Source organism: Muscardinus avellanarius, assembly GCF_963383645.1.
Source record: "Muscardinus avellanarius genome assembly, chromosome: 11".
NCBI classification, from domain to species: domain Eukaryota; kingdom Metazoa; phylum Chordata; class Mammalia; order Rodentia; family Gliridae; genus Muscardinus; species Muscardinus avellanarius.
The window spans coordinates 20466509-20491667 of record NC_137797.1 but is presented as its reverse complement, the minus strand read 5'-3'; the positions used below and the strand labels follow the sequence as shown (position 1 = coordinate 20491667).

The following is a 25159-nucleotide window of genomic DNA, read 5'->3' as shown; positions in this document are numbered from 1 at the left end:
CAACGGCTGGAGCAAGTCCTCTAAAAAAGTGAAAGGGGCCAGAGTAAGGCAATAGAGAGTGGTGGGGGTTTTGGTAAAGCAGAAAGCATGTGCCAATATGAAGGGAAGAGTCACTTAGTAAATATTGGCAGAGAACTCACATTTTTACAAAAACACTGTCTTTGCCAAATGAAATACTTATGAAGACTGGATATGACAGACTGCAATTCGTGAGCTCTGCTGTAGGGAAACATTAGGAAATACAATTGGAAAGTCAAATAGAGGTCTTCCATAAAATGCCTTGCCGTCAAATCGGGGAGCTTGGACTCAATTTATTTAGCCATGGATGGTCACTGGAAGTTGTTTAGAAAGGGACTAAAGTGATTAGGGCTGTTTTTTAGCAAGATTAATCTCCTGGGTGGGATGGCTGGTGTCAAGCAAGATTGGACACAGAGTGATCATTGAGAAGGCTGTTGCAATAGTTCTGGTGAGTGATGAGGAGGACCTAAATAGTGGTGGGGCTGGAAGGATACATGTGTAATCTTCCAGTGAATTGGTAACAGCTGTTTTGGATCTTGGTGCAAAACAAACCATAATGCTACAGCTTTCTTTGTCTAAAGAGTTGGGTTTGATGGCCTCTACTGTCCTAAGCACTCTGGGTGATTGCGTAAACCGCCCATTATGTTGGCTGGGAACCTGGCCTAACCTGTTTTAGAAGATTCCATTCCCCTGTCCCCACCATCCCCCCCCCCCCAAATCCACTTGTTCTTGAAGAAATATCTCTCTCACATTCTCTAAATTATTGAATGTTCAGTTTTTCTGAGTTCTTCTTTCAACCAGGGGGACTTGATCTTTTAAACTCAGGCTGAGCAGTGCCTTTAGTAGATTGAGAAGCGCAATGGGGTTCTACTAAGATAAAGTTTGTGCCTTATTCATAGGAGCCAGCAGTAGTTAACCTAATACTCAGGTAACAGTACAAAGGGAACAACTCATTCCTCATTCCTCTCATATGTGCAGGGGGCTAACGATGGTGTAGACTGTCCCCATCTGACTCAGGCTTGGGGTTATATGGTTGATCTTTAAGGGGGCCTTGGGCACTGGAGTGAAACCTCTTTGAAGGCATGGTTTCATCTTCCCTTGGGCATTGTTTAGCACAGAGCAGATGCACAGATGACGGTTCTGCAATTAAACTGGCTATTGCTGTAATTTTATTTCCATACAGTTTACTAAAGCACTGAGCAAAAGTAACAAGAGAAGAATGTGAACAAAGAAACAATAAGCCCCACATCCAATTGGAGTTTGAAGAGGGAGTTTAGAGATTTCCATGAAATAATATTGAAATGCTCATTCTAGAAAAGATCTGAGATTATTTTGATAATATTCACTCGGGGATAGAGTGCCAAGAAGTCAAGGTTATTGTATTAAGTCATGTAGACTAAGTCTAAGTGTATCAAATATGTACTTTTGTTCTAAGTCCAAGACTACCTTATTTTAAATTTGAATGTAATTGAGAGGTGGAAAATACTGAAAGTCTAAAGGAAATGTATGTGAAAACTGTATTGATGATTCATTTTGATTTATTTTTTCCCCAGAAAAACTAGAGGAAGAAATCACAATTACTTATTTCAGAGTTAAAATGTCTTGTTTTATCTTAGTATCATTGTTCCAAGAACAACAACTTTTGAGACCAGAGAACTGGTTAATAAATTTATCAAATAATTTAGTGGTAGAATTCTGTGTAAATTCTAACTCAAAGCCTTTGTTTCCCCACCCCCCAGTGTGATTTCAAAGAATATATGTTACAAGCTAGCTTACTCGCACCTTTACCTGCTTGGCTTTAGGATGACAGCCCGAATTCAGATACCTGCTTCTTCATTAGTGGACTCAGGTGGGTGATTGTGTTCTATTCTAGACTGGGTCTAGCAAAGGCTGGAAGTCAGCTCTCCCTTCTTGAAAAGAAGTTTTAAAGTTTATCCTTCACCTCTCTATGAAGGACAGAAATACACTTTCCTCATCTTAAAACCATTTCTCTTAAATCCCAATAGGACCCCTCATGGAACTAATCAACTCGGACTCAGAAGAAATAATATTAGAACCTGGCTGAGCGTGACCAAGAAAGCAATGTAATATGAGTAAAACACATTTGTCAACTCAATGCAATAGAAATGTATATCTGAAGCACTCTAGTTTGGCTAACCTTGAAAAATGTAACTATTGAAAAAGAAACTGGCAAGATCTTAAGAACTGGAGTTCAGCTCCTGACCCCAGCCATGGGCTTGAAAATTGCAGCTACAGCAGTTAAGAGTTCCAATTTCCAGTTCACAGAAAGTCAGGCCATAGGGTTATCCCTGGAGCAGTATTCTACTTCCTCTGAAGAAAGGCTTCATCAACTGGAGGGAATGAGGACTTGATATAGGTGAATTCCCCTACATATTGTTAATGCCCATATGCAAGTGTGGCCCCAACATCATTATTTTTTCTTCAGTGAAAACTGAGCTCTGATTATCTTTTATTCTCTCCCTTATCAGATGCATGCCATCAGTTTTTCTCTATCCCAGGGCCCTCAGACACTAATGTGTGCACGAATTCCCCTGAGTATCCATCTGGTTAGAATACAGAGTTTGGTTTAATTGTTTTGGGATCTTGGGAGCCCCTGATTCTGCTCTAATAAGCTCTTGGGTTGTTTTGAGTAGCAAAGCTCTGGATCTGTCTTCACACACTAAGCAACATTGACATGTGGCCTTAGGACATTTGTTAATCAAACCAGATTTGCCCATTATAAACAAGAGGTTGTTTCTTTATATAAAATATATTCTATAGCAACCCATCAAATCTGGTTTCTTCTAAGGGACAGACATCCCCATTCTTTATTATTGCTATTTTTTTATGTGGTGGGGGATCAACTCATTTATATTAAAACCAATAAAAATGGCCAGTATCTTCTTCATAACCAGTCAGAAGGAAGTCCTTCTGTGTCTTTAGCTTACACACGATGGTGCTTTTCTATTGTTACTGCACCCTCATCTGGCTTATCTGGGAAGGGATATTTTCCTAATTACATGCAAACCATTAGCACTAATAACCTACAGAGATTCCGGCCAGATCTGGAGCTCTAATGATTTTTCCATCTTATGATTCATGTAACTTAGGGCCCAAGAACTGTCATTCATAAGGGAAGCTTGAAATGATGCCTGTTGTATATCACTGATCGTCTCTGAATTTATCCCCAAATGTCTGTTCCATACTGGGAGGCAAGAATCGGCAGAAAATAAGGACTTTTTGAAGAGCCAAAAACATCTCTACACCAAAACTGAGAGAGTGGAATTATAAGGTGAATACAATTAACTGGCAGTTGCATCTATGCCGGAAACACAGTCATCCCTCTAATAGGGAACATTTGCTGTGCTTGACAAACTCTCAATAAAACGGTTGGATCCATAGGAAGGAACACATTGGAAATGGTTTCAATTTGATCCTGTTTTTTTTTTTTTCTCTCAATAGCCATTGATTGAGGGTGTCCAGCCAAAAACAATGAGCTAATGAGCCAACAATAGTCTTACCCTTCGACCTTATTAGATATAGTTGCAGCTGAAATTTGTTATGTGTTTCAGGAATAACAAGGCATCCATATGGAATGAATATTTGGCAGTGTGGCAGCTGATGAAACCAGAAAAAATTAGACAAATTATCAATTGCTCGCTTCCAAATTATCCTAAAAAGAAATTAGATCCATTTTCAGTAGCTTTGCCTTCAAATTTCTTCATTCCATGAGTCACCACTACTTTCTGCCAAACTAAATATGTCTATGAACGGCTGGAAAGTTTAATGGAAAGAAACATAAAACTCAAAATATGTAGGAAAATTTAAGTTTCTTCATGGAAGACCTTCATAGAAGACTAGCAAATCAGGAATGTGGAGAGGCAGAAATCATCAGACTATCTTTTGTTTTGGTAATCTGGTGGGTATTGTTAGTAAGCAATAAAAATTGCATTAGTTAGCTAACCATCTGGCATGATGTCGAATTAAAACTAATAGAAAAAGAAGTTATTGTTTTACTTTTACTATTTATTTATTTATCTATAGCATTGAGGATTGAACCCAAAGGCATTCTACCTCTGAGTTACACCCTAGTCCTATTTTATTTTATTTTATTTTACTTTATGATTTTGAAACAGGATCTCACTAGGTTGATGAGAGTCTCACTACTTGCTAAGTTGTCCTCACACCTGTGATCCTCTTGTTTCAGCCTCCCAAGTACTTACAAGTATGTGCCACCATTTTATCTTTTTCCTTTATATAGTCAAGTTGATCAGTTTTGAAATAAAGAGATTTAAGGATGTTTGTTTTCCAGTGCATGATAGAAACTAGGAAAAACATTTATGAATGGTCAGGGCTTGAATTTTCCATGGCTATCTGAATGCAGTACTTGGGCAGAATGCAACCCAGCAGCTCACTCTGAGTGTCTGGACTGCAGTTATCAGGGCTGCTTTTACATGAGTTTATTAAGGTTGAGTTTACTGTGCCTAGCCGTGCATAGTGCTCTGTGAGATGAGGGAACTGTAGTCCTGATTTGTGCAACCAGTATGCTTTGTGACCTCATGAACGTGTGTGTGTGTGTGTGTGTGTGTGTGTGTGTGTGTGTGTGTGTGTGTGTTTACTGAATCTCAGTTCCTTAGATCGGATTTTTCTATATGGTTCTTTCTAGCTCTCCAATTTTTCAATCAGCTTGGGAAAATAAAAACTCTTTGTCTGTTCTCTAAGGGCTGGAGCCCCAGCTGTGACACCTATCATGGGACTTATTTAGCAGGGACGCACCACAAAATCTTTTGAAACAACTTGGATGGAATAAGAGAGAGACTTGGAGATGGAGGTTCTCTCTTCAAAACTACTTCCATAGGTGGGACCTATTAGGGAGGGTCTGGTAGCTTTTGAAAACTCCCTGTTGGCTCAAATAAGTTTATTTTTGAGCTAGGGATCTTCTGTGAGATAGCAGTGAAGGGGATCCTGAAAAGAAATACCTCAAGTAGACTTGAGGACTCTCCTATTCTTTCTATTTCAGATGGGGACTGAAAACAGGAGAATAGCTCTTGGTATGATGGCTTTTTAAATCTCAGATCAAGGAGTTTTAATAAGAGTTGCACATTGGATGCTGTAGAAAACAGAAAAAAAAAATACTGTCAAAATTTAGTCTCTGTTTTTCCTAAAAAGCTCATAATAAAACAAAATGAAAATTCACTGCAGCAGTGACCAGTACATAAATGTGAGGGTCAAATGTGTGTTTACTACATTAAATCATGTGTCTGTCTCTGTGAGCCCCTGGATGTGAGGGTCCAGAGATAGAAGAAATTCTTGGTCACTGGTCCATATGCTATTAAACTCACAGTTTTGATTTTTTTTAAAAGGCCTGCTCAAACAAAAAAATTTTATTCTGCCTATTCAGAATGATGAGGAAGCAGTTTCGCTGGGCAACTTGTGAGGGCAAAGATACTTTTCTGATTAGGAGTAGGTTTCCCCTGCTGAACACTTTTTTTTTTAGGCTAAGCAGAAATCACCAATAGCTGACTTGGGAGAATAGAAATCTTTTGCCTGTGTGTGATACCTCAGTGACTACCTAACCGTCTCTAAGGGGACAAACTCTTTAAGCTCAGTGCAGTAATGTGATAGGCCCCCATCTCTTTTTTTCCTTCTCCCAAAGGGAGGAAATAAAGGGTAATACTGAGTGAGCATTCCCAAGGTCCCTTAATTAACTCTTGGGCGGCCCAAATGCAAAGTGATATGTGATTTGGAGATACCGACATGCCTTTCTTTTTAATTAAGAAGTTTGAGAATATATGCTGCCAAATGAACTTTTCTAGTCTATAATTATTGCACAGGGTTTTATAGAAGTTGAACCATGGCACTAATATGTGGGCTATGAGTAGGGAGATGGGGCAGAGTATGCAATTCCATCTATTGATAGTGGCATGTTTAGTTAGACCTGTCAGTTTCCAAAGCTCTTCCATGGCTGAGGATCTGAACAGTTCTGAGGAATAATATTTTTTAATTCTCATTTTATGATGAAGAATGTGAGGCCACAGGATGTTAAGTGACTTTTCCAAGATCACAGAGCTGCTGGGGTTGGGGATGGGGTACTGGGTCAGGCTCAAATACGAACTTTTAAAATGTTTCTGGGCAATAAAATGAGTGTGATCGTATTCAACAGGAAAGACACAAGAGAGGCGGAGAAAAGCTCTGGCTACTACCTTTGAACAAGGCATTTTTTTTTAAACTGGTGAGGAATTGAGTTTATTTATTATGTGACTGAGAAGGGAACAGCCACACATATTGAGGTCAAAGAGAACCCGCTTCTATTTCGTGTGCTCCAGGTAGTCACAATCAAACTTTTAAGCACATGCTTTTGCTCTGAACCATTTCTGCCTGCCCTTACTTCTCTTACTAAAATAAATGAGGTCTATGGCTAAAAGGCAAAAAAGGAAAGCCGGCAAATACCTAGAAAGGGCTTTTGTTATTTTCAGAGGAAAAAATCTCAAAAACCCCAATGATGGTTCTCATTGCTTACTCTGGGCAGCAGACTCCTGAATAATCAGTGACCAGTGGCTGAGTCCATGGCTCTGCCATAGTATTTGGTACCTCTCTCATTGCTTGCCTTCTGCAGACTTGTCTAGTCTACTCCTGGTGGTTTTGCCCCTGCTCCCACCAGGAGACACTGGGAAATGTCTAAAGACATTTTTTGGTCATCATAACTGAGAAGAGGGGACCACTGGTATCTACGAGCCAAGCATGCTGCTAAATATCCAGTAATGCAAAGGACAATCCCCTCCTTCAATAAAAAATAGAATCATTCAGCTTTAAACACCAATAGTGGAGCCGGGCGTGGTGGCACACGCTTGTAATTCCCGCACTTGGGAGTCAAAAACAGGAGGATTGCACAGGTTCTAAGCCAGCTGCGCTGGCTTAAGAGACCCTGTTTCCAAATAAAAACAATATAAAATAGGTCCGGGAGTATAACCTGGAGGTTGAAGGGTTTCCAGGAACCCCAGTACCACTAATAAATAAATAAATAAATAAATAAATAAATAAATAAATAAACAAACAAACAAACATCAACCAGTAGTGCTGAGGCTGGAAATCCTGTTGCTGAAGGCATTTCTGAGAAAGGTGAGGATTTTGAGAAGGAAGGAGAATTTAAAAAACATGTCACTTGGTCTCATAAAGGGATTGGGAATAGGGACAGGAAGAAGAAAAGAAAATCTACAATTTGCAAATCAGCTTAATCCAGAATTCTAACTCGTGTGCTCCTTTCCCCAGTTTCACAGATAATCAGGAATTGGCTGCATGTGGACTGGCTCAGTAAAAACTTTCTAAATCACTTGCTTCTGATGAAAGACCCATTTCATCAGGGTAAATGGCACAGAGGCAGTGCCATCTTCCCAGAAATACAAGATTGCCGGACAATTCTGTCATAGCCTAACAGATTTTCAAAGTTTGAAAAGGCCCCTCAAACAACTTTTCTAATATCGCATAAAAGCCACAAATGAAAAAAAAAAATCCAGAGAGATTTCCAGAGTATTTGCTTGGGAGTTTGGAAAAAGAAAAATCAGGTGTAAATTTCTTTTGGCCTGAGATTGTCAGAGAAATCTCCAGAAAAAAAGGCTGATCCAACAACTCATCAAACCATTTCAGATTTTCCAGGAACACGGCTTTGCTAAGTCATTCCAAACAGTTCTACCAAAGTTGACATTGGAGAGAGGGATCATAGAGTCAGAATGAGATAATATACAATAATAGTCTAAATCATGATCTTAAGCAGACTTGAAATGCCCACAGCACATCTGAGGGTTTTGTAGATCATACAGGAGACAAGCAGAAAATCGCTTTGTGCAAATATCTGCAGCAAGGGAGCAGGTTAAATGTTAAGTCTCAGGTGAGTTTATCCGAATTAAGGATCCAGTGAGATGAACTTGACTAGAGGCCTCTTGTGGTCATATTAATTTAGCAGATACCTTTGCTATAGACATGCTTGATTGCTCCTAAAGGGAGGGCTATTGCATTGGGATCAGTAAACAGAATCTACAGTATCTCCTTCTACTCCTGCCACGAATTGGATATGTGACCTGAGACTTGTCACAGGTTCAGTCTATTCAGATCATTTTTCAAGGGTTTCTAAACTTCAGTTTTCTTTTCTTTTCTACAGTCAGGTAGTTTTAAGAGGAGATGGAGAGAGGCATATTTAATCAATAATGAACTTCCTGAGTATCTTTCTTTCCAGGGGTTTTGGCATGACATTTTTTTTTCTTTTTGGACTAGAAACCTTATCCCTGCAGAATGCTTGAGCATTGAAAGCAAAAGGTTTTAATTTAAAAGACTGTGTGGTCTCTGCTGATTGCACAATTTCTCTTTGTGTCCGTGCTTCTGCTGATCAAATATTGCAAAGCCATTAATTACCTTAGGACAAATGCAAAGGGCCACGTGCAAAGGCTCTGGTGAATGACATATAGCAACATGTCAGATGTAAAGTAAGCAAAGGGGTTTTCTTGGTATTTAAGGTTCAGTGAAAAAGTAAGAGGGATGGCCATGCCAAGAATGAAAACCCTTAGCTTGCCAAGTGCTTCTTTAAGTGGCTTTAGCCAATGTGAGACTAAACAATACATTAAATAGGCATACGGCTCACTGTAGTTAGGGAACTGCATGTCAAATAACAGCTCTTTGTTATGTTTTAAACATGATCTCACATATAGATAAAGACAAGCAAAATGCCGCGTTGTCATCTCTGTAGTCTAACAGCTAATAAGGGGGCTGAACCTTCCAGGCATCCAAAAGTAATTCTTTGGGACATAAGGGCTTGTTGATGTTTTGTGGAGAGGTGTAGGATGGAACCTTGCCAGGTAGCAGCTCAGTGCAAAAATGACTTTTTGCCACCATCGTTGTCAACGACTTCTCTGGCTGCAGAAGGGAGAAAGGTCTTTGCAGCCTGTTTCTGAGGACAACGGGAAAACTCTTGCAGAGAGAGCTTGCACCTTTTTTCAGTGCTTTTGGTTCTAAAAGGGAGGCTGCTGAAGGGTGAGGTTGGCTTTAATGGAGCTTTTGAGAAATGCCGGCCAGGCAATTGCAAAGACAATGTCTTTGGAAAACCACTGGATCTGCAGAATATAAAACCTTCTCTTGGATTCAAAATGTCTGCCCTACCAGTCACTGAAGATATGAGACATGGCAGTATCGATGGTCTGCAAACACCTGCTTCCTACGGTTCCTTTCACAGTCAGGTTGGGGATGTTTTTCTGCCTGACTCCTCCAAATCATGGTGCCTCTTAGCCATTTCCTCTTTTTTTTCCATTTCCTCTTTACTGCCACTTTTATGGGACCTCAAGAGAGATGCTTGGACCAGCTAACCAGCCTTTTACCAGTAGTTCTTTGAAAAAACCCAACAGAGCTAATGGCTGCAAGATACAAAGCACTTGAATTTTGCTGGCAGAGGAAGAGAATTTGGGTTGGCCAGAGGAGAGGCTCCCTAGACCACAGTGCCTGCCGGGCCTCATAGGCGAGCTGGGGTTCTCAGTGGGGTCCTGTGAAACCTCTTGCCAGCAGCAGCCTCTAATCAAACAAGACTTTTCTTTTGTACTCTGAAGAAATGCCATTAGCATTTCCTCAATTTTTCCGAGTCGGGTCTTTACATGGATATCTTCTTCATGACTCATTTCAAGAGAATGTTCAAAACCAACTGCGTCACCCTGGGATTTCTGCTTCTCGTCACTCAGAAAAGGACTGAGGTTTTGAAAGCATCTCCCTGTGCCACAAGAATTTGAGCTTCTAAACAATGTAAGTGACTGAGTGAGGAACACACTTCACAGAGATAAGAGACCTTAGCTGTAGTGCTGGATCTGTCCAGGGAGGTAAACCATAAAAAATCATAAAATCTTCATGTCTAACATTACTTGTTTGCCTAATGTAGCAATCATCTTTGCTCATCAAGTGGGAGAGCCAACACAATTAGTTTCTCTCTCTCTCTCTCTCTCTCCTGGGGATTGAACCTAGGGGCATCTCTGAGCTACATCCCAGCCCTTTTAATTTTTTAAGAATTTTGAAATAGGGTCTAAGTTGATGAGGCTGGCCTCAAACCTGAGATCCTCCTGTCTCAGCTTTGCAAATACTAGAATAACAGGCATGTACCACTATGCCCGGCCCCAAACAATTACATTTTGAAAGGTAAATGCACTAGGTACATATAAGACATTCTTCTTGTTACAATTTCTGACATTACTTAAATAATTACTACTATTACTAATAACTTTTACTAGCTTTTTCCAAGGTCAGAAAAATGAATGTATAATTAATTGGGCTCTTCAAATGTTTCAATCATTGCAATAGATTCTACAACTGATCCCAAAAGAGAAAATAAATAAGTGCAGTAGCTAATATGTGCTTACTATGTGTCAGGCAGTATTTCAGTTAATACAGGCTAACCCACTAACTCATTTTATCCTAATACTGGCACTGTCAAGGAGGCCTCACTTTAGAGATGAAAAAAATCAAGGAACAAAGAGATTAAATAACTTGCTCAAGGACATCCACCAAAAAAGTTGCAGAGCTGAGGTTCAAACCTTGGACACTTGTCAAGAGAGGCCATACTCTTGGTCTTGAACCCTTCATCCTCCTGCTTATAATTCTCTGCCAAGGAGAAGATGGCCATGAGCAGAATTAAGATGTCATAAATGCAAACTATTTTCTACTTTTGCACAGAAACCATCACCTTTTTAGTTACACAGACTGGTCTTCCTGAATTTATTTGAAGAGTAGTGGCAAGAATTTGGGGTCAAAATAAAAAAAGACACAGTATTTTTCTTTAACAATATCTGTGGCCTATTAACTTTGTGGAACTAATGAGGCTAGAATCATAAGGTCAAACTCCATATGCACCAATAAATTTCAAAGAGAGGAGCCTTTTTTCACAACTGGTTATTGTACCCCTAAGTGTGGACAGCAGTCACACACATATCTGCCTGGCTCTCTAAGAATACAAATGGCACAGCTCAAAACCAGCCTGGCTCCAAGCAACGTGAATACTAGTGAGTATAGCTTCAAATGCTCTAAACCATATATACTCTCTTCTTTAACTGGACTCGTAGGTTTTGGTGCAAGTTTAGAATCCTGTCTGTTATAATTTAATAGAGAGCAGATAAAGGGGAACCCACTCTCTTATCCTTACAGCCAAGAAAGTAAGAATAGTAAAAATGAAAATTAAGTTGTCCTTCCTAGCAAAGAAAAATGTCTGTTTTCATGAGGAGCGTGCTTCTTTGGGTAGATGACCTGAGAGTGTTTGATCATGTCTAAGTTTCTATTCCATCCCTGAGGGGTTGAGATTCAACTTTAAACAAAACAAAGAAGCGGGCTCCTCTTTTTGTTAAGGCAGGTTAGAATCTCCTATGGTTGGGCACCAACAAAAATTATGTAAAGCAGGTAAAGGCTAAATGCTCTTTGGTCACTACTGAAATCCAAAGGTCTCCTGTTTTGAATAGCACAAAATCCTTGTTAATTGCAACCTACAATATGAGTCTGTTAAAGTTAGAAGAGGTCATTTACTTTAACAAAATCCCCTTGTTTTATAGACAAGGACATTTCAGCCCAGGAAGTTTAAATGTCTGCCAAAGTCATATGACTAATGAATGACAGGTCTGGGAGCAGTTTTCTGAGTACTGTGTATCAAAGGAAAAAAGCTTGAGTTAATAATAATAATCCAAATCTAAGAAAGTTTGTGCAATCAATAACAATGAAAGTTAATTGCAAAGTTTCACTTAAACTCTTTAAAAACAGTATGTTTTAACACATGAAGAATGTCTTTCGTTTATTCAGACCTGTTCTCAATAACTATGCATTGGAAGTATGTTTTACAAAAGCCATAAATCTGGGATAGCTGAAAGGGTATCCAACTTTCTTTTCTAATTGATTTACTTCTCCGTTTCCCCAGACTGCCCGAGGTAAAGCATATACAGTTTATTTAAGGGACTGTTTATAGACTCTTAAAACTAAAAAGGACCCCAGAAACACTCTTTCTTTTGGTTGCTCTTAATTGAAACCATCCAAAGATGGTTGTCTGTCAGCTTTTAAAATCTTTTCAAAAAGAAAAATTCCACAAGCTTCTAAACGGCATGTTAAAATGGTTAATCGCCATGGCTGTCAAAAATTAAATCTATGGCAAGCTTAACTTCTCCAATTTTATTTTACCTATGGCTGTGTGTTTCACACGAGATGTGGTTTCATTAGGAGCACCCTCCAAGAGAGCTGCATCACCCTGGTAAGATATTAGCTAGCCCTTCCTCAGTATGCTTTCCCCCTCCTCAGTGTGCTTTCCCCTTCTTTAAGCCACCATTTTCTTCAAAGGATCATGAGAGCAAAAGGCTGGTTGACAGACTCTTACTATCTGTCATACAGAGGGGAGAATCAGTAATTAGCTCCTCATTGGATCTTTCATTTCCTAAAATGTCTGAGGAAGCTGCATTAATTATAGATGGACTGTTCCACTAATGCTGGAGGATGATGTTCACCAAACAGGTAATCTATAGAGCTGCTTCTGTGCTGCACCTGTGAAACATGGGCTCGAAGGGAAATATGAGCTCATTCACAACACCGGGTCAACGTATACAACATAAGCATTACAGAAGTGTTTCTGCATGACGGGTCTAAATGGAGACTAAAACCAACACTTCTCGTGATGCATTCCACACTAGCAAAAGAGAGAGAGAGATGGAGGCAATTTTCCCTAGATGTCTAAAGTTCAAACTAAGATCAGAAACTGTCTCCCACTAGTAAGAAAAATCTATACTTCCAAAATAGAATTGAAGAAGCTTAAAATAAAAGGCACCGCCACGATAAAACTTTGAAAATAAGGGCCTAAAAACAATAAATAGTAAGTGTTAATTGGCAGAGTAGAGAAGTAGGGAAGACTGCTTCGTTTTAGAAAGGATTTCAGAGACTGGAAGTGCTTAAAGCTGACTTCTCTACACACAGTAAATCTCAGGGGATGAAAAGGAAACTCAATAAAATTTGTTGACAACAGTTAATGCCTATAAGAATAATTGGCTCAGACACAAAACAGACCATCAGTGTAGCTTGGGGATGACCAAAATGTAGCCTCTACATTGTTGTTAGTATACACACACTATATTCAGTTGAGAAAAAGAAAATCAGTTTCATCAAATAACCGAGTAGACATGAGTTGAGAAGTATGGCCCAAAGTACTTGCCCATCCTAGTTCTTGGTGGTTCTTAAGACTAAGATCCCAAAGAAGTACTTCTACTGGATTCAATTGGAAAATCAAATGTAGGCAACTACCACATCAGCCATGCACGGAACTAGACCCTGAGACTGAAAGGCAAATGAATATGGCCTTCATTGTCAAAGAGTCCAGTGAGAGGGCTTCATTCATGGGAGGATGGGGCCTGGTAAGTGGATGGCAAAATGAGACAGAATACTCAGGAAAGATACCAAAGATGTAGTCTGTTTCCCCTAGTTTGCTTTTCTCTTATGACACTTGATCATACATATGTGTACATTTTTTTTAACCTCCCAACTAGAACATGACTCCCTTGAAGTTGAGAGCAACCACGCATTCATTTCTAGGCCTCTCATTCATGCCCATCCTAGTAGCTCATATGTAGCAGATGCCTCATCAATGTTATAGAGTAAATTAAAACCATGTTAAAGGGGTAACATCTCTTAGGCAAAGAGGATTTTCCAGTTGACCTGGAGCCTCACATAATACTTATGTGCATGAGGGAGTATGTCATGGAATTCTAGAAGGAAGAACATGTGAAATACAGTCTTCTGACAGTACTGATGATAACACACAGCCTACAAGACCACTTTCTAAGTTGTACTTTAGATATGAAGAGTTACTACATGTAACTTTTTCCTTTTAAGTTATTAAAACTTAATTAAATTGAGGCACGGTGGTGCACACCTGTAATCCCAGTAATTGGGAGTCTGAGACCGAAAGATTGTAGGCTTGAGGCCAGCCTCAGCAACTTAGGGAGGCCCTCCATTAACTTAGTAAAATCCTGTTTCAAAATAAAGAATAAAAAGGTTCTAGTGGAGTAGCTCAAAGGTAGAATGCCCCTGGGTTCGATCCCCAGTACCAAAACAAAAACATGATGATGATAATGATAACAACAACAATAATAATAACAACAATAATTTGCTAAAATTTGGTCATGGTAGTGACAGAGTAAAAGAACCTTGTCAGTGTCTTGAGACTGATACCCCTTATAGTTCAATACTCTTAAGTGTCTGTGTAAACGGTTATAAGTATCATACAGTAACTTAGGACTAAGTCATTCTATTTTTTATCCCCCAGTGGAAACATCGCAAACACAGAAGGATCCACTGTCTATGCACCATGCATGGGTGTTAAACATCTGGCACGTACAGAGTGCACTTGCAGGCTTGGCAATCACCTAGTGAACTGGATGATAGGGAATTGCCAAAATAGATTATCAAGGCAAAAAAAAATGTCTTGGGCATAATAAGTGAGAACAACTTATGTTTAAAAAATATGGATCAGTAGCAGCAAATTACAGAATAATTACGCCCACTTGTTAGGTCCAGTTGATGTCCCATGTCTGCCTTTCAGAGGATCTTTTAAAGCTAAATCTAGTCAACTATTGGGGGGAAAAAAGCGTCCACCCAATAAACTCATTCATTTGCCCTGCAGTAGAGAGCACTGGATGAAAGTGCTTTATTGTCAGAAAAATGAATTCATTCCTTTAAGACACTGGCTGGAAGCAGAGTGGGAATCCGCCCATTTGAGTGGTAGAAAGCACTTCAGATTCACTCACTTGTCACTTGTCTTTTTTTTTTTTTTTTTTCTTCCAGATTCTTGGTAAGTACAGATCGCCAGTTTCCCTACCAGCCTTCTCCTTTCTTTTCATCTCTCCTACCCATTTCCACACTGGAATACACCCCATCCCCTGGCCTCACACACACACACACACACACACACACACACACACACACACACCACCTGTCCAGAGAAAGGAAGAAGAGGTGAGGCTTCAAGTATGTGACTCATCCCAGGAGCTGTTCAAAGCTTCCTTAGTAGCTGAGGTAACTGTCTACGTTTGAGTGATATGAACCTTTGAGGATGATTCATGCTCAGCTTCCTGGAAATCTCCAACATTCCAAAGAATTACACAGAATGAGCATCCGGCTTTCATTCTTTCGCTGTCTTGTAATACAAAGTGTGGCAGATGCCTATGAGGTACATCTCTAAGTGATCAGTTCCCTGAGGTTCTGTCGGCTTTTGTTTGGGTTTATTCTTTACCAACATGGACTCAGCTGTCCATGTTGATACTGACTGTCAACTTTCCAATTTTCTGAGAACTGCTTAGGAAATAAGTGACTCCATACTTGTCAAAGACCCTTTTCCTGGTGGAGTTAATGGAGGTAACCATTGGAAAGTCCCAGAGAAGAACTACAGCAAAGGAGAACAATGACCCCCCCCCAAAAAAAATCAAGGCCAATTGGCATAAAGGGCAACTGGAGATGACACCTTTCAGCTTGCACTTAGAGGAAGCCTGTGCATTTGCAAAGGTCACCTCCTGTGTGTTCAAGGTGATTTCGTATTGAATGGAGATATCTAGGGTGTACCCCTTCATTCTCTTCCCATTCTCTCTGAATTGAGAGTTCTTACTATTTTATTTTAAGTTCCACAGCACTTGTAACAGTCCTGTATGTCTTACATGTGTTTGTATGTGCACCCATAGGTCTCAAACACAAAATCCTTAATACTCTTTGGGTCATTTGGTTCAGTCCTTTCATTGGAAGGAAAAGAAGACCGAGAATAGATTATCATATTTGAAGGAAGGCTCAAAAGGAAGTACACAAAATGTTAAGGAAGAAAACTCCACCTTGCCAATCCTGCCAAAGCCCCGTGGAAACCCTCTGCTGACTTAGAGGTGAAGAGCTCAGAGCTGAGGATGGCTGCCAGCCACGGGCAGTCATTTAGTTACTCACACACTGCCTGCAGATGTAACTTAGCCTTTTAGTGGCGCAGATTGAGGGAGGGCTACTTACTGAAATAAAAGCCCCTGTCTCCACACACGAACTGAAGAGCATCCACCAGCTCCGCCCCGCAGAGCGTCTCTGGTCCAGCTGTGGCGGAGCTGGTAAAGGTGAGCAAGCAGAGGGCCAGGTAGAAGAGGTGTGAGGAAGACATGATGTGCATCTTCACCTGCCAAGAAACAGAAGCAGGTCAGGTTTCCTCCCAGGTCCTTGTGAGGGGAGCAGGGGTCCACTGACTCCCACTATCCCATTGTTGTCATTAACCAGAACTACCTGGCACAGAAATGAAATAAAATGCATGAAAGACCACTGCAGCTCCTAGGCCGTGCATGGTTTTGCATCCAACAACCTGTGTTTAATCTCCTTGGTACTAGAGAAGTTCCTGAGCTCCTTCTGTATAGATTCCTATGACAACCAAACAAGCTAGGAGATCTATAAACATTTACTCTATAGATGAAAGATGCTTTCATAACAGTGGGATTCTACACCACTCTGAGATCCTGGTGAGATCTTTGAATCATCAAAGGTTAAATTGCACTTGGTATATTCTGTTAATTTAAATTCTTTAAATATTGGACAACCATAGATCATTCACTAGCTAGCATATTAATTTAACTAAAACATCATTCCTGGCTATTGATTAAATAGAATTTACCATGGCCAAAAAAAAGGATTTGTGAAAATACTACATATTGTATATTGGTATTATGTTCCTCCTACAGCGAGAGAGAGAGAGAGAGAGAGAGAGAGAGAGAGATATTTCTTACCTGGGGAGGAATATCAGCGGTTAACACAACCACAAGTGACAAGAAAAATATAGAAATAGAAAAATCATGAGAAGTTAGAAATGAAATTGACTAGTGCTAAAATAGGGGCAGAAAGGTGAAATACCTTTCTTCCCCCATCATAAGGCTCATAGCGGACACCCCTGAAACACAAGACAAAAGTTTACCAAATTTATTTTTTCAAAGTTATATGTGACATGATAACCTTCATAATGAATGCCCACTCAGGGGAAACTTTTTTTGTTTGTTTTTTAATGCTTTGGTTTAATGAAGCATGCATAGCTGTGTAGAAATATGATTTGACATAAAAAGGTATGACTTAATGCCAGCGGACTGAGGTGGGGAAACCCAGCAAGGGTTTTTTGATTCTTTTGTGCCCCTCTGTGTAGCCTTCCTAAGTCCTGGGTACAGGGCAGGACCCCTCTGGAACAAGAGTCTTATGACCTATTATCAATCAGACAAGGTAAGTCATGGAATTTCTTTATGGCCAGCTCCTCTGCCGAGAGGCAGGGGAAGGTTAGAATCACAGTCCCAGGTTTTATGGTTGGCTTTAAGAAAGAGAGTTTCTAGTTTCTCTGGCCTGCCTTGGCGGAGGATGGGGAGCAGGAAAACAGAGGTCAAGAGAAGGTCAGAGAGAGACTTTGCTTCTGACACCTTCTAATTCCCTTTAATTCCCAGCGCTCAGCAAGCCAAAGAGATATACTTTGGGGTCTTGTTTTCTGAGCCCCACTACTAACTAAATGGCACCACTTCTGCAATCTAAGGCCTCTTACCCAAGTTCAATCTCAAATCAACATGAATAGAGAGTCCTGTTCATTTATATACAGGACCCTGGGCTTAAAACCTGAAAAATCTTCTATTTAGTCACAGGAATTCTGAAATTCTGATTTCATCTCTTGGAGGGCTTTCTATGTCACCATATCCATTTTCTGGTAAAATCTTCCCAGGGACCCCTGGTTGGCATGCCCGAGCCAATGACTGACAACTCAGGGGGCAGCCCAGCCCAAAGCAGGATTCCCCTAGCTGCTCTCCATCCTCACTCTAAAAAAGTAGAAAAGTTCTCCGGGGACCATTAGGTTGCACTTTCCATATTCTACTTGTGGCACAAAGATGTGGTTTCTTCCAGGGAGGCTCCCAAGGTGAGTTCCGTCACCTCTTTCAGCTGCAGCTACTTGCAGCAGCTCTTGAAAGAGCCTCCGGCAGGATGTTGGGTGAGGGACCCTATTAAAAGGGTCATGGAGTTATGCTGGAAGCTATAATTTTAAAAAGAGCCTTTTTTGAACCTCACAGTGGGGGCAGGTCCATTCAACCCCATCAGTTTTGGAGAAACAGACTCAGTCATTTATTTTCTGGCCACCCTCCTTGTCTTCCCTGAACTCTAGACTAAATGACTGAGCATCAGTGGCAACATTTGCTGCATCATTTAAATTAAGATTGCCAATTTGGTGGCCAGAACGTTAGTCCAGCCACTGGGGGAAAAAACCAACCACCAACCAACCAACCAACCCCTTACTTGTTAATGCAAGGTAAATATTTAGCCAATGCTTATAAAACAGCTGAAGATGAAAAGCATCCTCTATTTTCAAATCATTATCAGTAATGGGCATAAAATAGAGGAGGGGGTAAAACTCCACTGACCATATATTTCATTTTATCAGTAGGATCTTCATACGGAAGCCTTCCATCCCCAAAGATCCAAAGCCACTGGGGCTGCTAGGAGCAGCTCAGCCTCCAGTGCTCATTTTTCTTGGTTATGATAGAAGTAGCTAGGGTTTTTCCCTTCAGTATTTCCAATGAAAACCTCAACAAATCTAAGCCAACTGGACAGACTTCATGACCCCTTGCAAATGAGCAAAACTGTAATTGATCTTAGATCTTATAGAACACGTTTCCCACTCTGGCAGTGGGCCTGTTATAGAATATGTTACTCTACCAAACCTATTTCTCCATCCCTCCCTGTTCTGCCTTCTTTGTTGAAGGCCAAGTACCCATAATAGGTAGATAGATGCCTTCAGATTCACCAGTTTTTATGAAATCCGGGGTAAGAGGGGAATTACTCAGCCTAGAGCCTTAATGAATTTAGATGTCAAAACTGTATTCATTAGATGTCAAAACTGCACTTTTAGTAGCTATTTCTGGTAGAACACACCCAAATCCAGCAATACATGTAGAAACCTTAGCATGTAAAAACTTCAGAATTTTCAAATAGATTTTCCTTTTTTTTTCTTTCTTCTCTGCCCCTGAGTCATATAGTCAGATAAATAGCAGCATGTATAGTTCTAGGACCAGAAAGAACCTCTAACACATTTTCCTTTAGTTCAGAGAGCAATCCAGCACACCCACAGAGAAGTAGAGAATTTATCACACTATGTTCCCCAAACTGAAAACAATAATGAACTCGCCTAGGAGTTAAAGTTTAAAACAAGTGGCCCCATATGCTCACGATTTCCGTGGCCTTTTATCCTGCTAACCACAAAGGAAGGAAAGATAGGATAGGGAGAAGAAGGAAGAACCAGGAGGAGAAGAAAAAAAATTGAAAAAAAATCTTTCAAAAATCATTCACCGATCCATAGTTTCATGGACCTTTCTTTTTACCTCCAATAAATGGAATATCAATTGATTCCAGATGTCTGGGCGTCGATAAAAATGCCCCATAAAATGTGCGGGCAATAGTCATCAGAAAATACTCACTGTAGGTGTGATCATTTTTTTTTTTTTTTTTTTTTTTGGTTTGTTCCAGGTCTTTTACAGCAGGTCAGGTTGGGTATTATGAGACTGATGTGAATAGAAAACCGTAGACTTAAGAGCATGGGCCGCTTTGTGGGTGGGGTTTGTGAAAGCCTTTAGCTCCATTTGGACACCCAGGCAGGTAGGCTGTGAGCCTGGGTAAACTGCCTTTTGTCCATTCAAACAATGACGGAATACCACAGCGAGGATGAGAATCAAACCGCCCTCCCCGCCCCAGACAAGCAGACAAGCTCCAACTTTCCATTGTGTCTGATTGTAGCTGCCCCCACACAGGGACCCCCACCCTGGGTCTGTCTACTCCCTGCTTCCTCTCCCAGGGCTCTGCCACTGGGAAATACCTGGAGACTCCCCGCAGCAGTCAGTCAGCCTGTGGTGTGGGTTCTGCCTCCAGGCAGGACACCTTCACTCATTGAGTGACATGGGAAAGACCAGACAGCTTCCCGACCACTTCCTCCAGCTGCTGCTAAGGGCAGGAGAAAGTTAAGGCATCCCTGGTCTGGCTAGCTCCACTTCTGAAATGTTCCGCATTCCCAACATGAAAAGTTCATTTGGAGACAATCCCCAAACTTGTAAGCAATGCAGAGATAACATTCCACAGCCTCTGGGATGCTCACAGTAAGTAAGGACACAGCCCCCCCCCCCCTTGCTGCCAGCCCACAGGGCGCCCAGAGAGGCGCTGACTTCATTCCCAGCCAAGCGAGGTGGCCGCCTGAAGGACAGCAGCCTCAGGTGCCCGACCAAGCTGTCGGATGAACGCCCTCGCCGCTGGCTTCACTGAGAGCCCTCCTAGCGGGAGAAGCTTTTGAAAGCAGTTACCAGACTGCTGCGCGCAGTGGCGGGGAGCTTTTATTGAATCAGCCCTCAGGCAACTGGCTCCAGGAGCCAGGGACAGCGACTTGAAAGTGCTGGCAAATTGAAAATAAAAAACACACACACACACACACACACACACACACACACACACACACACACACACACACACGTCTTCTTGAAGGCTATAATTTTGCCGAGAACGGAAACTTGAACCGGAGCCAGTGATCGGAAAAATGAGAAGTCCGCGGCGCACTGACCGCGGCAGGCAAATTTACCTAAAGAAACTTTACAGCACCGAACATAGAATCAGAGCTTTGCAAACGCGAAGCCCCGAGTCCAAACTTCACCCGGGAGAGTCCTCTTCAAAAGGAAAAAGTTGCACAAGCAGCTGCCGGAAAGTTTCTGCTTTCCGTAGACACCGTGCATTTGTTTAAATTAGACAAATATGCAAGGTAAGCAAGCCTGCTCCGAGTAGCTCTTTTTCGGAAGAGCAAAATCAACTTCACTCTAACTTTCACTCTGGGCACAAGTGCAGAGAGCGTTGCCGGGAGCTTAGCTCCAAAGATCATTTTTAAAAGCTTCAATATCATTCAAAATGTAACTCTTTGCGGCATGCCTTGTAAATAAAACCCTGACAGATCACACACACAGGCACCCACACACACGCGCAAGCACCAGCATGGTCTTAAAAATAAAACATCTGCACCTGTAATAAAAAAAAATCCTAAAGTTCATATTCGTGCTCTATAGCCCCTAGCCACACACAGGATTTAAAAGCATATTCCATAATTCCACCACTGAAGCCCTGCAGGAGTAGAGGATTTAGCGTAAGTACCTTGCAATAGTTTCAACTCATACAGATATCTGTGCAAACGCCTCTCCCGGAGCTGTTTCTCAGATCTCACAGAATTGCACATTCAGCAATTTATAAATAACTCCCAGTTCCTAAACAATAAAAATTCTAAAATGCTTTAACAGTGCCAGGCAGAAAGAAAACAGTACACAGTTTAAATAAAATCCCCCCAATGATTCCAAAGAGTAAGAAATATTTACCTTCAAGAGATCACAAAAGCAGCACTTAAATAATTGAGTTGGAAGACTGCTGATTTTCCCCATCGCTTCTGAAGTGCAAAGTCTGGGAATGAATTGGTTAGCAGGAATAATGAGGCAAAAGAAATCCAGAGAGATGGAGCTGTGGAGAGCAATGTCACATTTCAATTTTGAGGACTTTATCCCATTGCGCAGGCTCTATCTGCTCTGAATTTAGCAGTGACAGTGAGATTTAGCAAACAGAAGAGGGATTTAGAGAAAATCCTCACATTTATCTACAAAACACAGACACTGTAGACAGGAAACAGCTGGGGGAACATTTGCCTTCTCTCTCTCTCCCTCTTCTGGCAAAGTTATAGAGTAAGGACTTTTTTGGGCACGGTGACAAATAACATCATACCTTTGCATTTTAAAACTGGAGCACAGAAGCTCCCCCCCCCCCCTTTAAAAGAATGTGTGTTAGTGACAGGGTTAGCAGACATTAAAATACTTATGCTGCCATAGAAAATAAAGCTCCATTACCTGATTCACTTTCTGTTAGGCATTAAGACACACACGTCTGCTAATACACCTTACCGGGATTAAAGAAATATGAACAGGGTAGAGGGGAACAATTTTATATTTTAGAGCAAATGCAAAAGATTAAAAAAAAAAGAGGAAGAAAGACAAGATCATCTCTAGCAAATCCTACAATTTTTAACCCTGAAATGGCTGGAGTGAACGAGCCTGGAAGATGAGCGCTTCTGTGACCCCTTATTCCGGTTGCCAGATGAAGGGAATGATCTCATTTTCCAAAACCTACAGAAGGGGGCAGGAGGCATTGGATTGGCTCCCTTTAGGACACCATCTCATGCTTTTTGCCAGCAACAAGGCAAAGACTATGCCGAGCTGTAAAACCAACTGAAAAATAACAATCTTTTTTTTTTCTCTCTCTCTCTCCTTTCTGCTAGGCTGGCTGCCTGTCACCTCTCCTACCCTCCAAGAAAGAGGACCTGAGGGGCAAGCTATTTTTCTGTTGCTCATATTTTTCTGCAAAACTGGAACCTGTGTGTGTGTGTGTGTGTGTGTGTGTGTGTGTGTGTTTCTCCAATTTTTGTGTATTCTCAATAACACCAGCTGGCTGGCAATACCCTCTCAAAAGCTATGATGTCATTCAAACCCCTCCACTGGATGTGGCCCCCGGCAACAGGGTCCAAGCCAGCTGTTTTGCTATTTATAATGTATATTTGCCTTCAACACGGAGGATCACGTTCGGATCTCTCGTCGATACAGTTTGTACCTATTTCTCTTTGGTTTGGGGAGGCAGTTGATAAGAAGGTGGATTATGAAAGAAGATTGCAACAGCCGAGATCAGATATAACACTTTCCCTGGATCTCTCTCCAGGCACGGCTGGTTTCCCAGGGATGGTGGCAGTGTGCTGGACCTTGCCTCTCCCCCGATTCTTTGGAAAGTGGATAATACTGACACCTCAGCTGCACAGAGAGGTCTGCTGGAAACCCTCATCTTTCTCTTTCTGTTGCCCTGTGGCCAGATATTTGTCTGTAGAAGTGGATGCTCTTGAAAGAGCATCTGTTTGGTTTTGCACAAGGGGCAGGTTTGGTCAAATCTTCTTGGGTGGTTTATACCTTACAGCGATGTTTACCTTTCAGAATCAAAAGTTAGAACTCTGGAGTTGAGCTGTTGCAAAGGACCATAGCATTCAGCATTGCTTTGTGAGCACCTTTATGTTCCCAACTACACACATCTCTAAAGAAAGACAGAGGAGACCCAGAGGCAGAGACAGAGGGGAAAACTTCATTGTCACATGGGGGGCATGTGGTCTTTGAAAAATAAGAAGGGTGCCCAGTGGGAGAGAGAGTGGAAAATTCTCTAGGAAGATAAGGAAGTGAAACCTTGTATGAAAACCTAGAATGAGCAAGGAGGGAATGTGTCACGAGAGGCTTGGGGGTACAAGGTTGGGAAGTTTCAGTGGACACGATTTGACCTGAGAACCCGCACAGATGTATCATCAAGAGGTGGCCGGGTGGGCAGCTGCAGCTGTGTGGGTGATCCCTGCGCTTAAAGAATAAGCCAAGGCTTCCTTTAACGAGTTATCCCAGTGAGCTTGATTTATGACTTAATTTACCAAAAATCTGTTTTTCTTTTTCCTCCTGCAGCTTTTTCAGATCATGCTTTTTGGAAAAACAAAACAAAACAACCATAACCAATAAACACACACACACACACACACACACACACACACACACACACAATGAGGTCCAAGCTGGGCATGGTCGCCCAATGCCTATAAATCCCAGTTTTGAGGAGAATGTAGGTTCAAGGCCAGCCTCATCAACTTAGTGAGAGCATGTTTCAAAATAAAAAAAAGAAATAGAAAGGTCTGAGGGTGTAACTTGAAGGCAGAATGCCCCTGGGCTCAACACACAGATACACACGCACACTAAAAGTAAAGCCCATCCTCCTCTTCTGGATAATGTAGATTGTGTGGAATCAATGGTCTGAGTTCCCTTCTCTCCTCAATTTCTAAGCAGGAGGGTAGGAACGAGCTGGAGTGTGGGTGCGGGGTCCCCTGTTCTACTGTCCTCGGGCATTTTCGCAGGTGAGCCTGCACTCCATCCTATCCCCTCCCGTATGTTTTTGCATGCTTTAATGGTTCCAAGATGTTCTTGAAGCTGACTCCATCTCTCCAAGTTCATGACCCCGTCTGATGTGCTCTCTGGGCACAGATTCCCTATCTTCACCCGTTCCATATGAGAGGCTGCTCTGGGGACAGAACACACACCATTCCATCAGACACTGCCCTCCTGCGATATCCACACACTGACTCTCTTGGTTTTATAACCCCAATTACCCTTAAAGGATAATTGAGTTTTAATTTATGTCCCAGTTTTTATGTCACCATCAAAGAAAACTGAAATTTCAGTGAGTCGTAATTGTCCTCAGCCATGCCGGGGAAACATTCCGATGTGAGCTATCGGTTTCCAATGGCGGAAGCAATTTCCTGGAGTGATTAACGTATATTTCAATTTGGAGAATGGTCTTTATTTCTGGGGAGGGTGAGCTGGCAACAGAGCAGGGCAATAATTCCTAGAGAAACATCCATTTTCTTTGCTAATTCCAGGATTCAAATTGAAAACGAAAGGGCAATAAAAGTGCTATGCTATTACTTTTTAACAATGCACTGCTCTACCTGTTTGGGTGAAGAAGAAATGAATTCACCTCTTATCAGAGTCCACAGTAGTGGTAAATCTACCGGGAAAAGGTCAAGAAATCCCATTGGAGAGAAATATCCAGGGTCATTCTAAAAATGATTGAATGACTAGGCAGTCAACTGTCTGGGAAAAAAACCCCTGACATTTAGATATGGGAAGCGTGTGGCCACCAAAATAGCTAACTGCAAGGATGTGCTCATCATGAGAACATCCACTCCTGGAAACTCAGAGATTCACAGTTTCACCTTTTGCATGTGTAATACCTGTGGGATATAAATAACTCTCCCTTGGAGCCTTCTACTTGAGTAGCGGATTTGCATAAAGCCGCAACTTCAGAAGACTTGACACCTCTCTTAAAAAAAAAAAAAAGAAAGAAATGAAGTTGTTTATTTCCAAAAAGAGCAGGCTGCTGAGTCTCACAGGAAGGGTGACAAGGCCAGTCCCCTGTCTTTTGGGGAACCCACCACCCAGCTGCAAGAGGGGCACAGTCATGGTTTATTCCTGTAAAGTCTTTGTTG

General features: G+C 41.4%; 1 protein-coding gene across 1 annotated transcript in view; it reads right to left on the bottom strand.

Moving 5' to 3' along the window:
* Window positions 1-21494, bottom strand: part of IGF1 (insulin like growth factor 1) — a gene marked incomplete at both ends in the record, with an annotated part of 69585 nt that extends 48091 nt beyond the window's left edge. Inside the window, 2 exons of the mRNA XM_080705229.1 lie at window positions 16045-16201; window positions 21432-21494. Of these exons, the coding sequence (XP_080561355.1) occupies window positions 16045-16201; window positions 21432-21494 (220 nt within the window). The remainder of the gene's footprint in view (window positions 1-16044; window positions 16202-21431) is intronic.
* Window positions 21495-25159: the final 3665 nt, after the last annotated feature.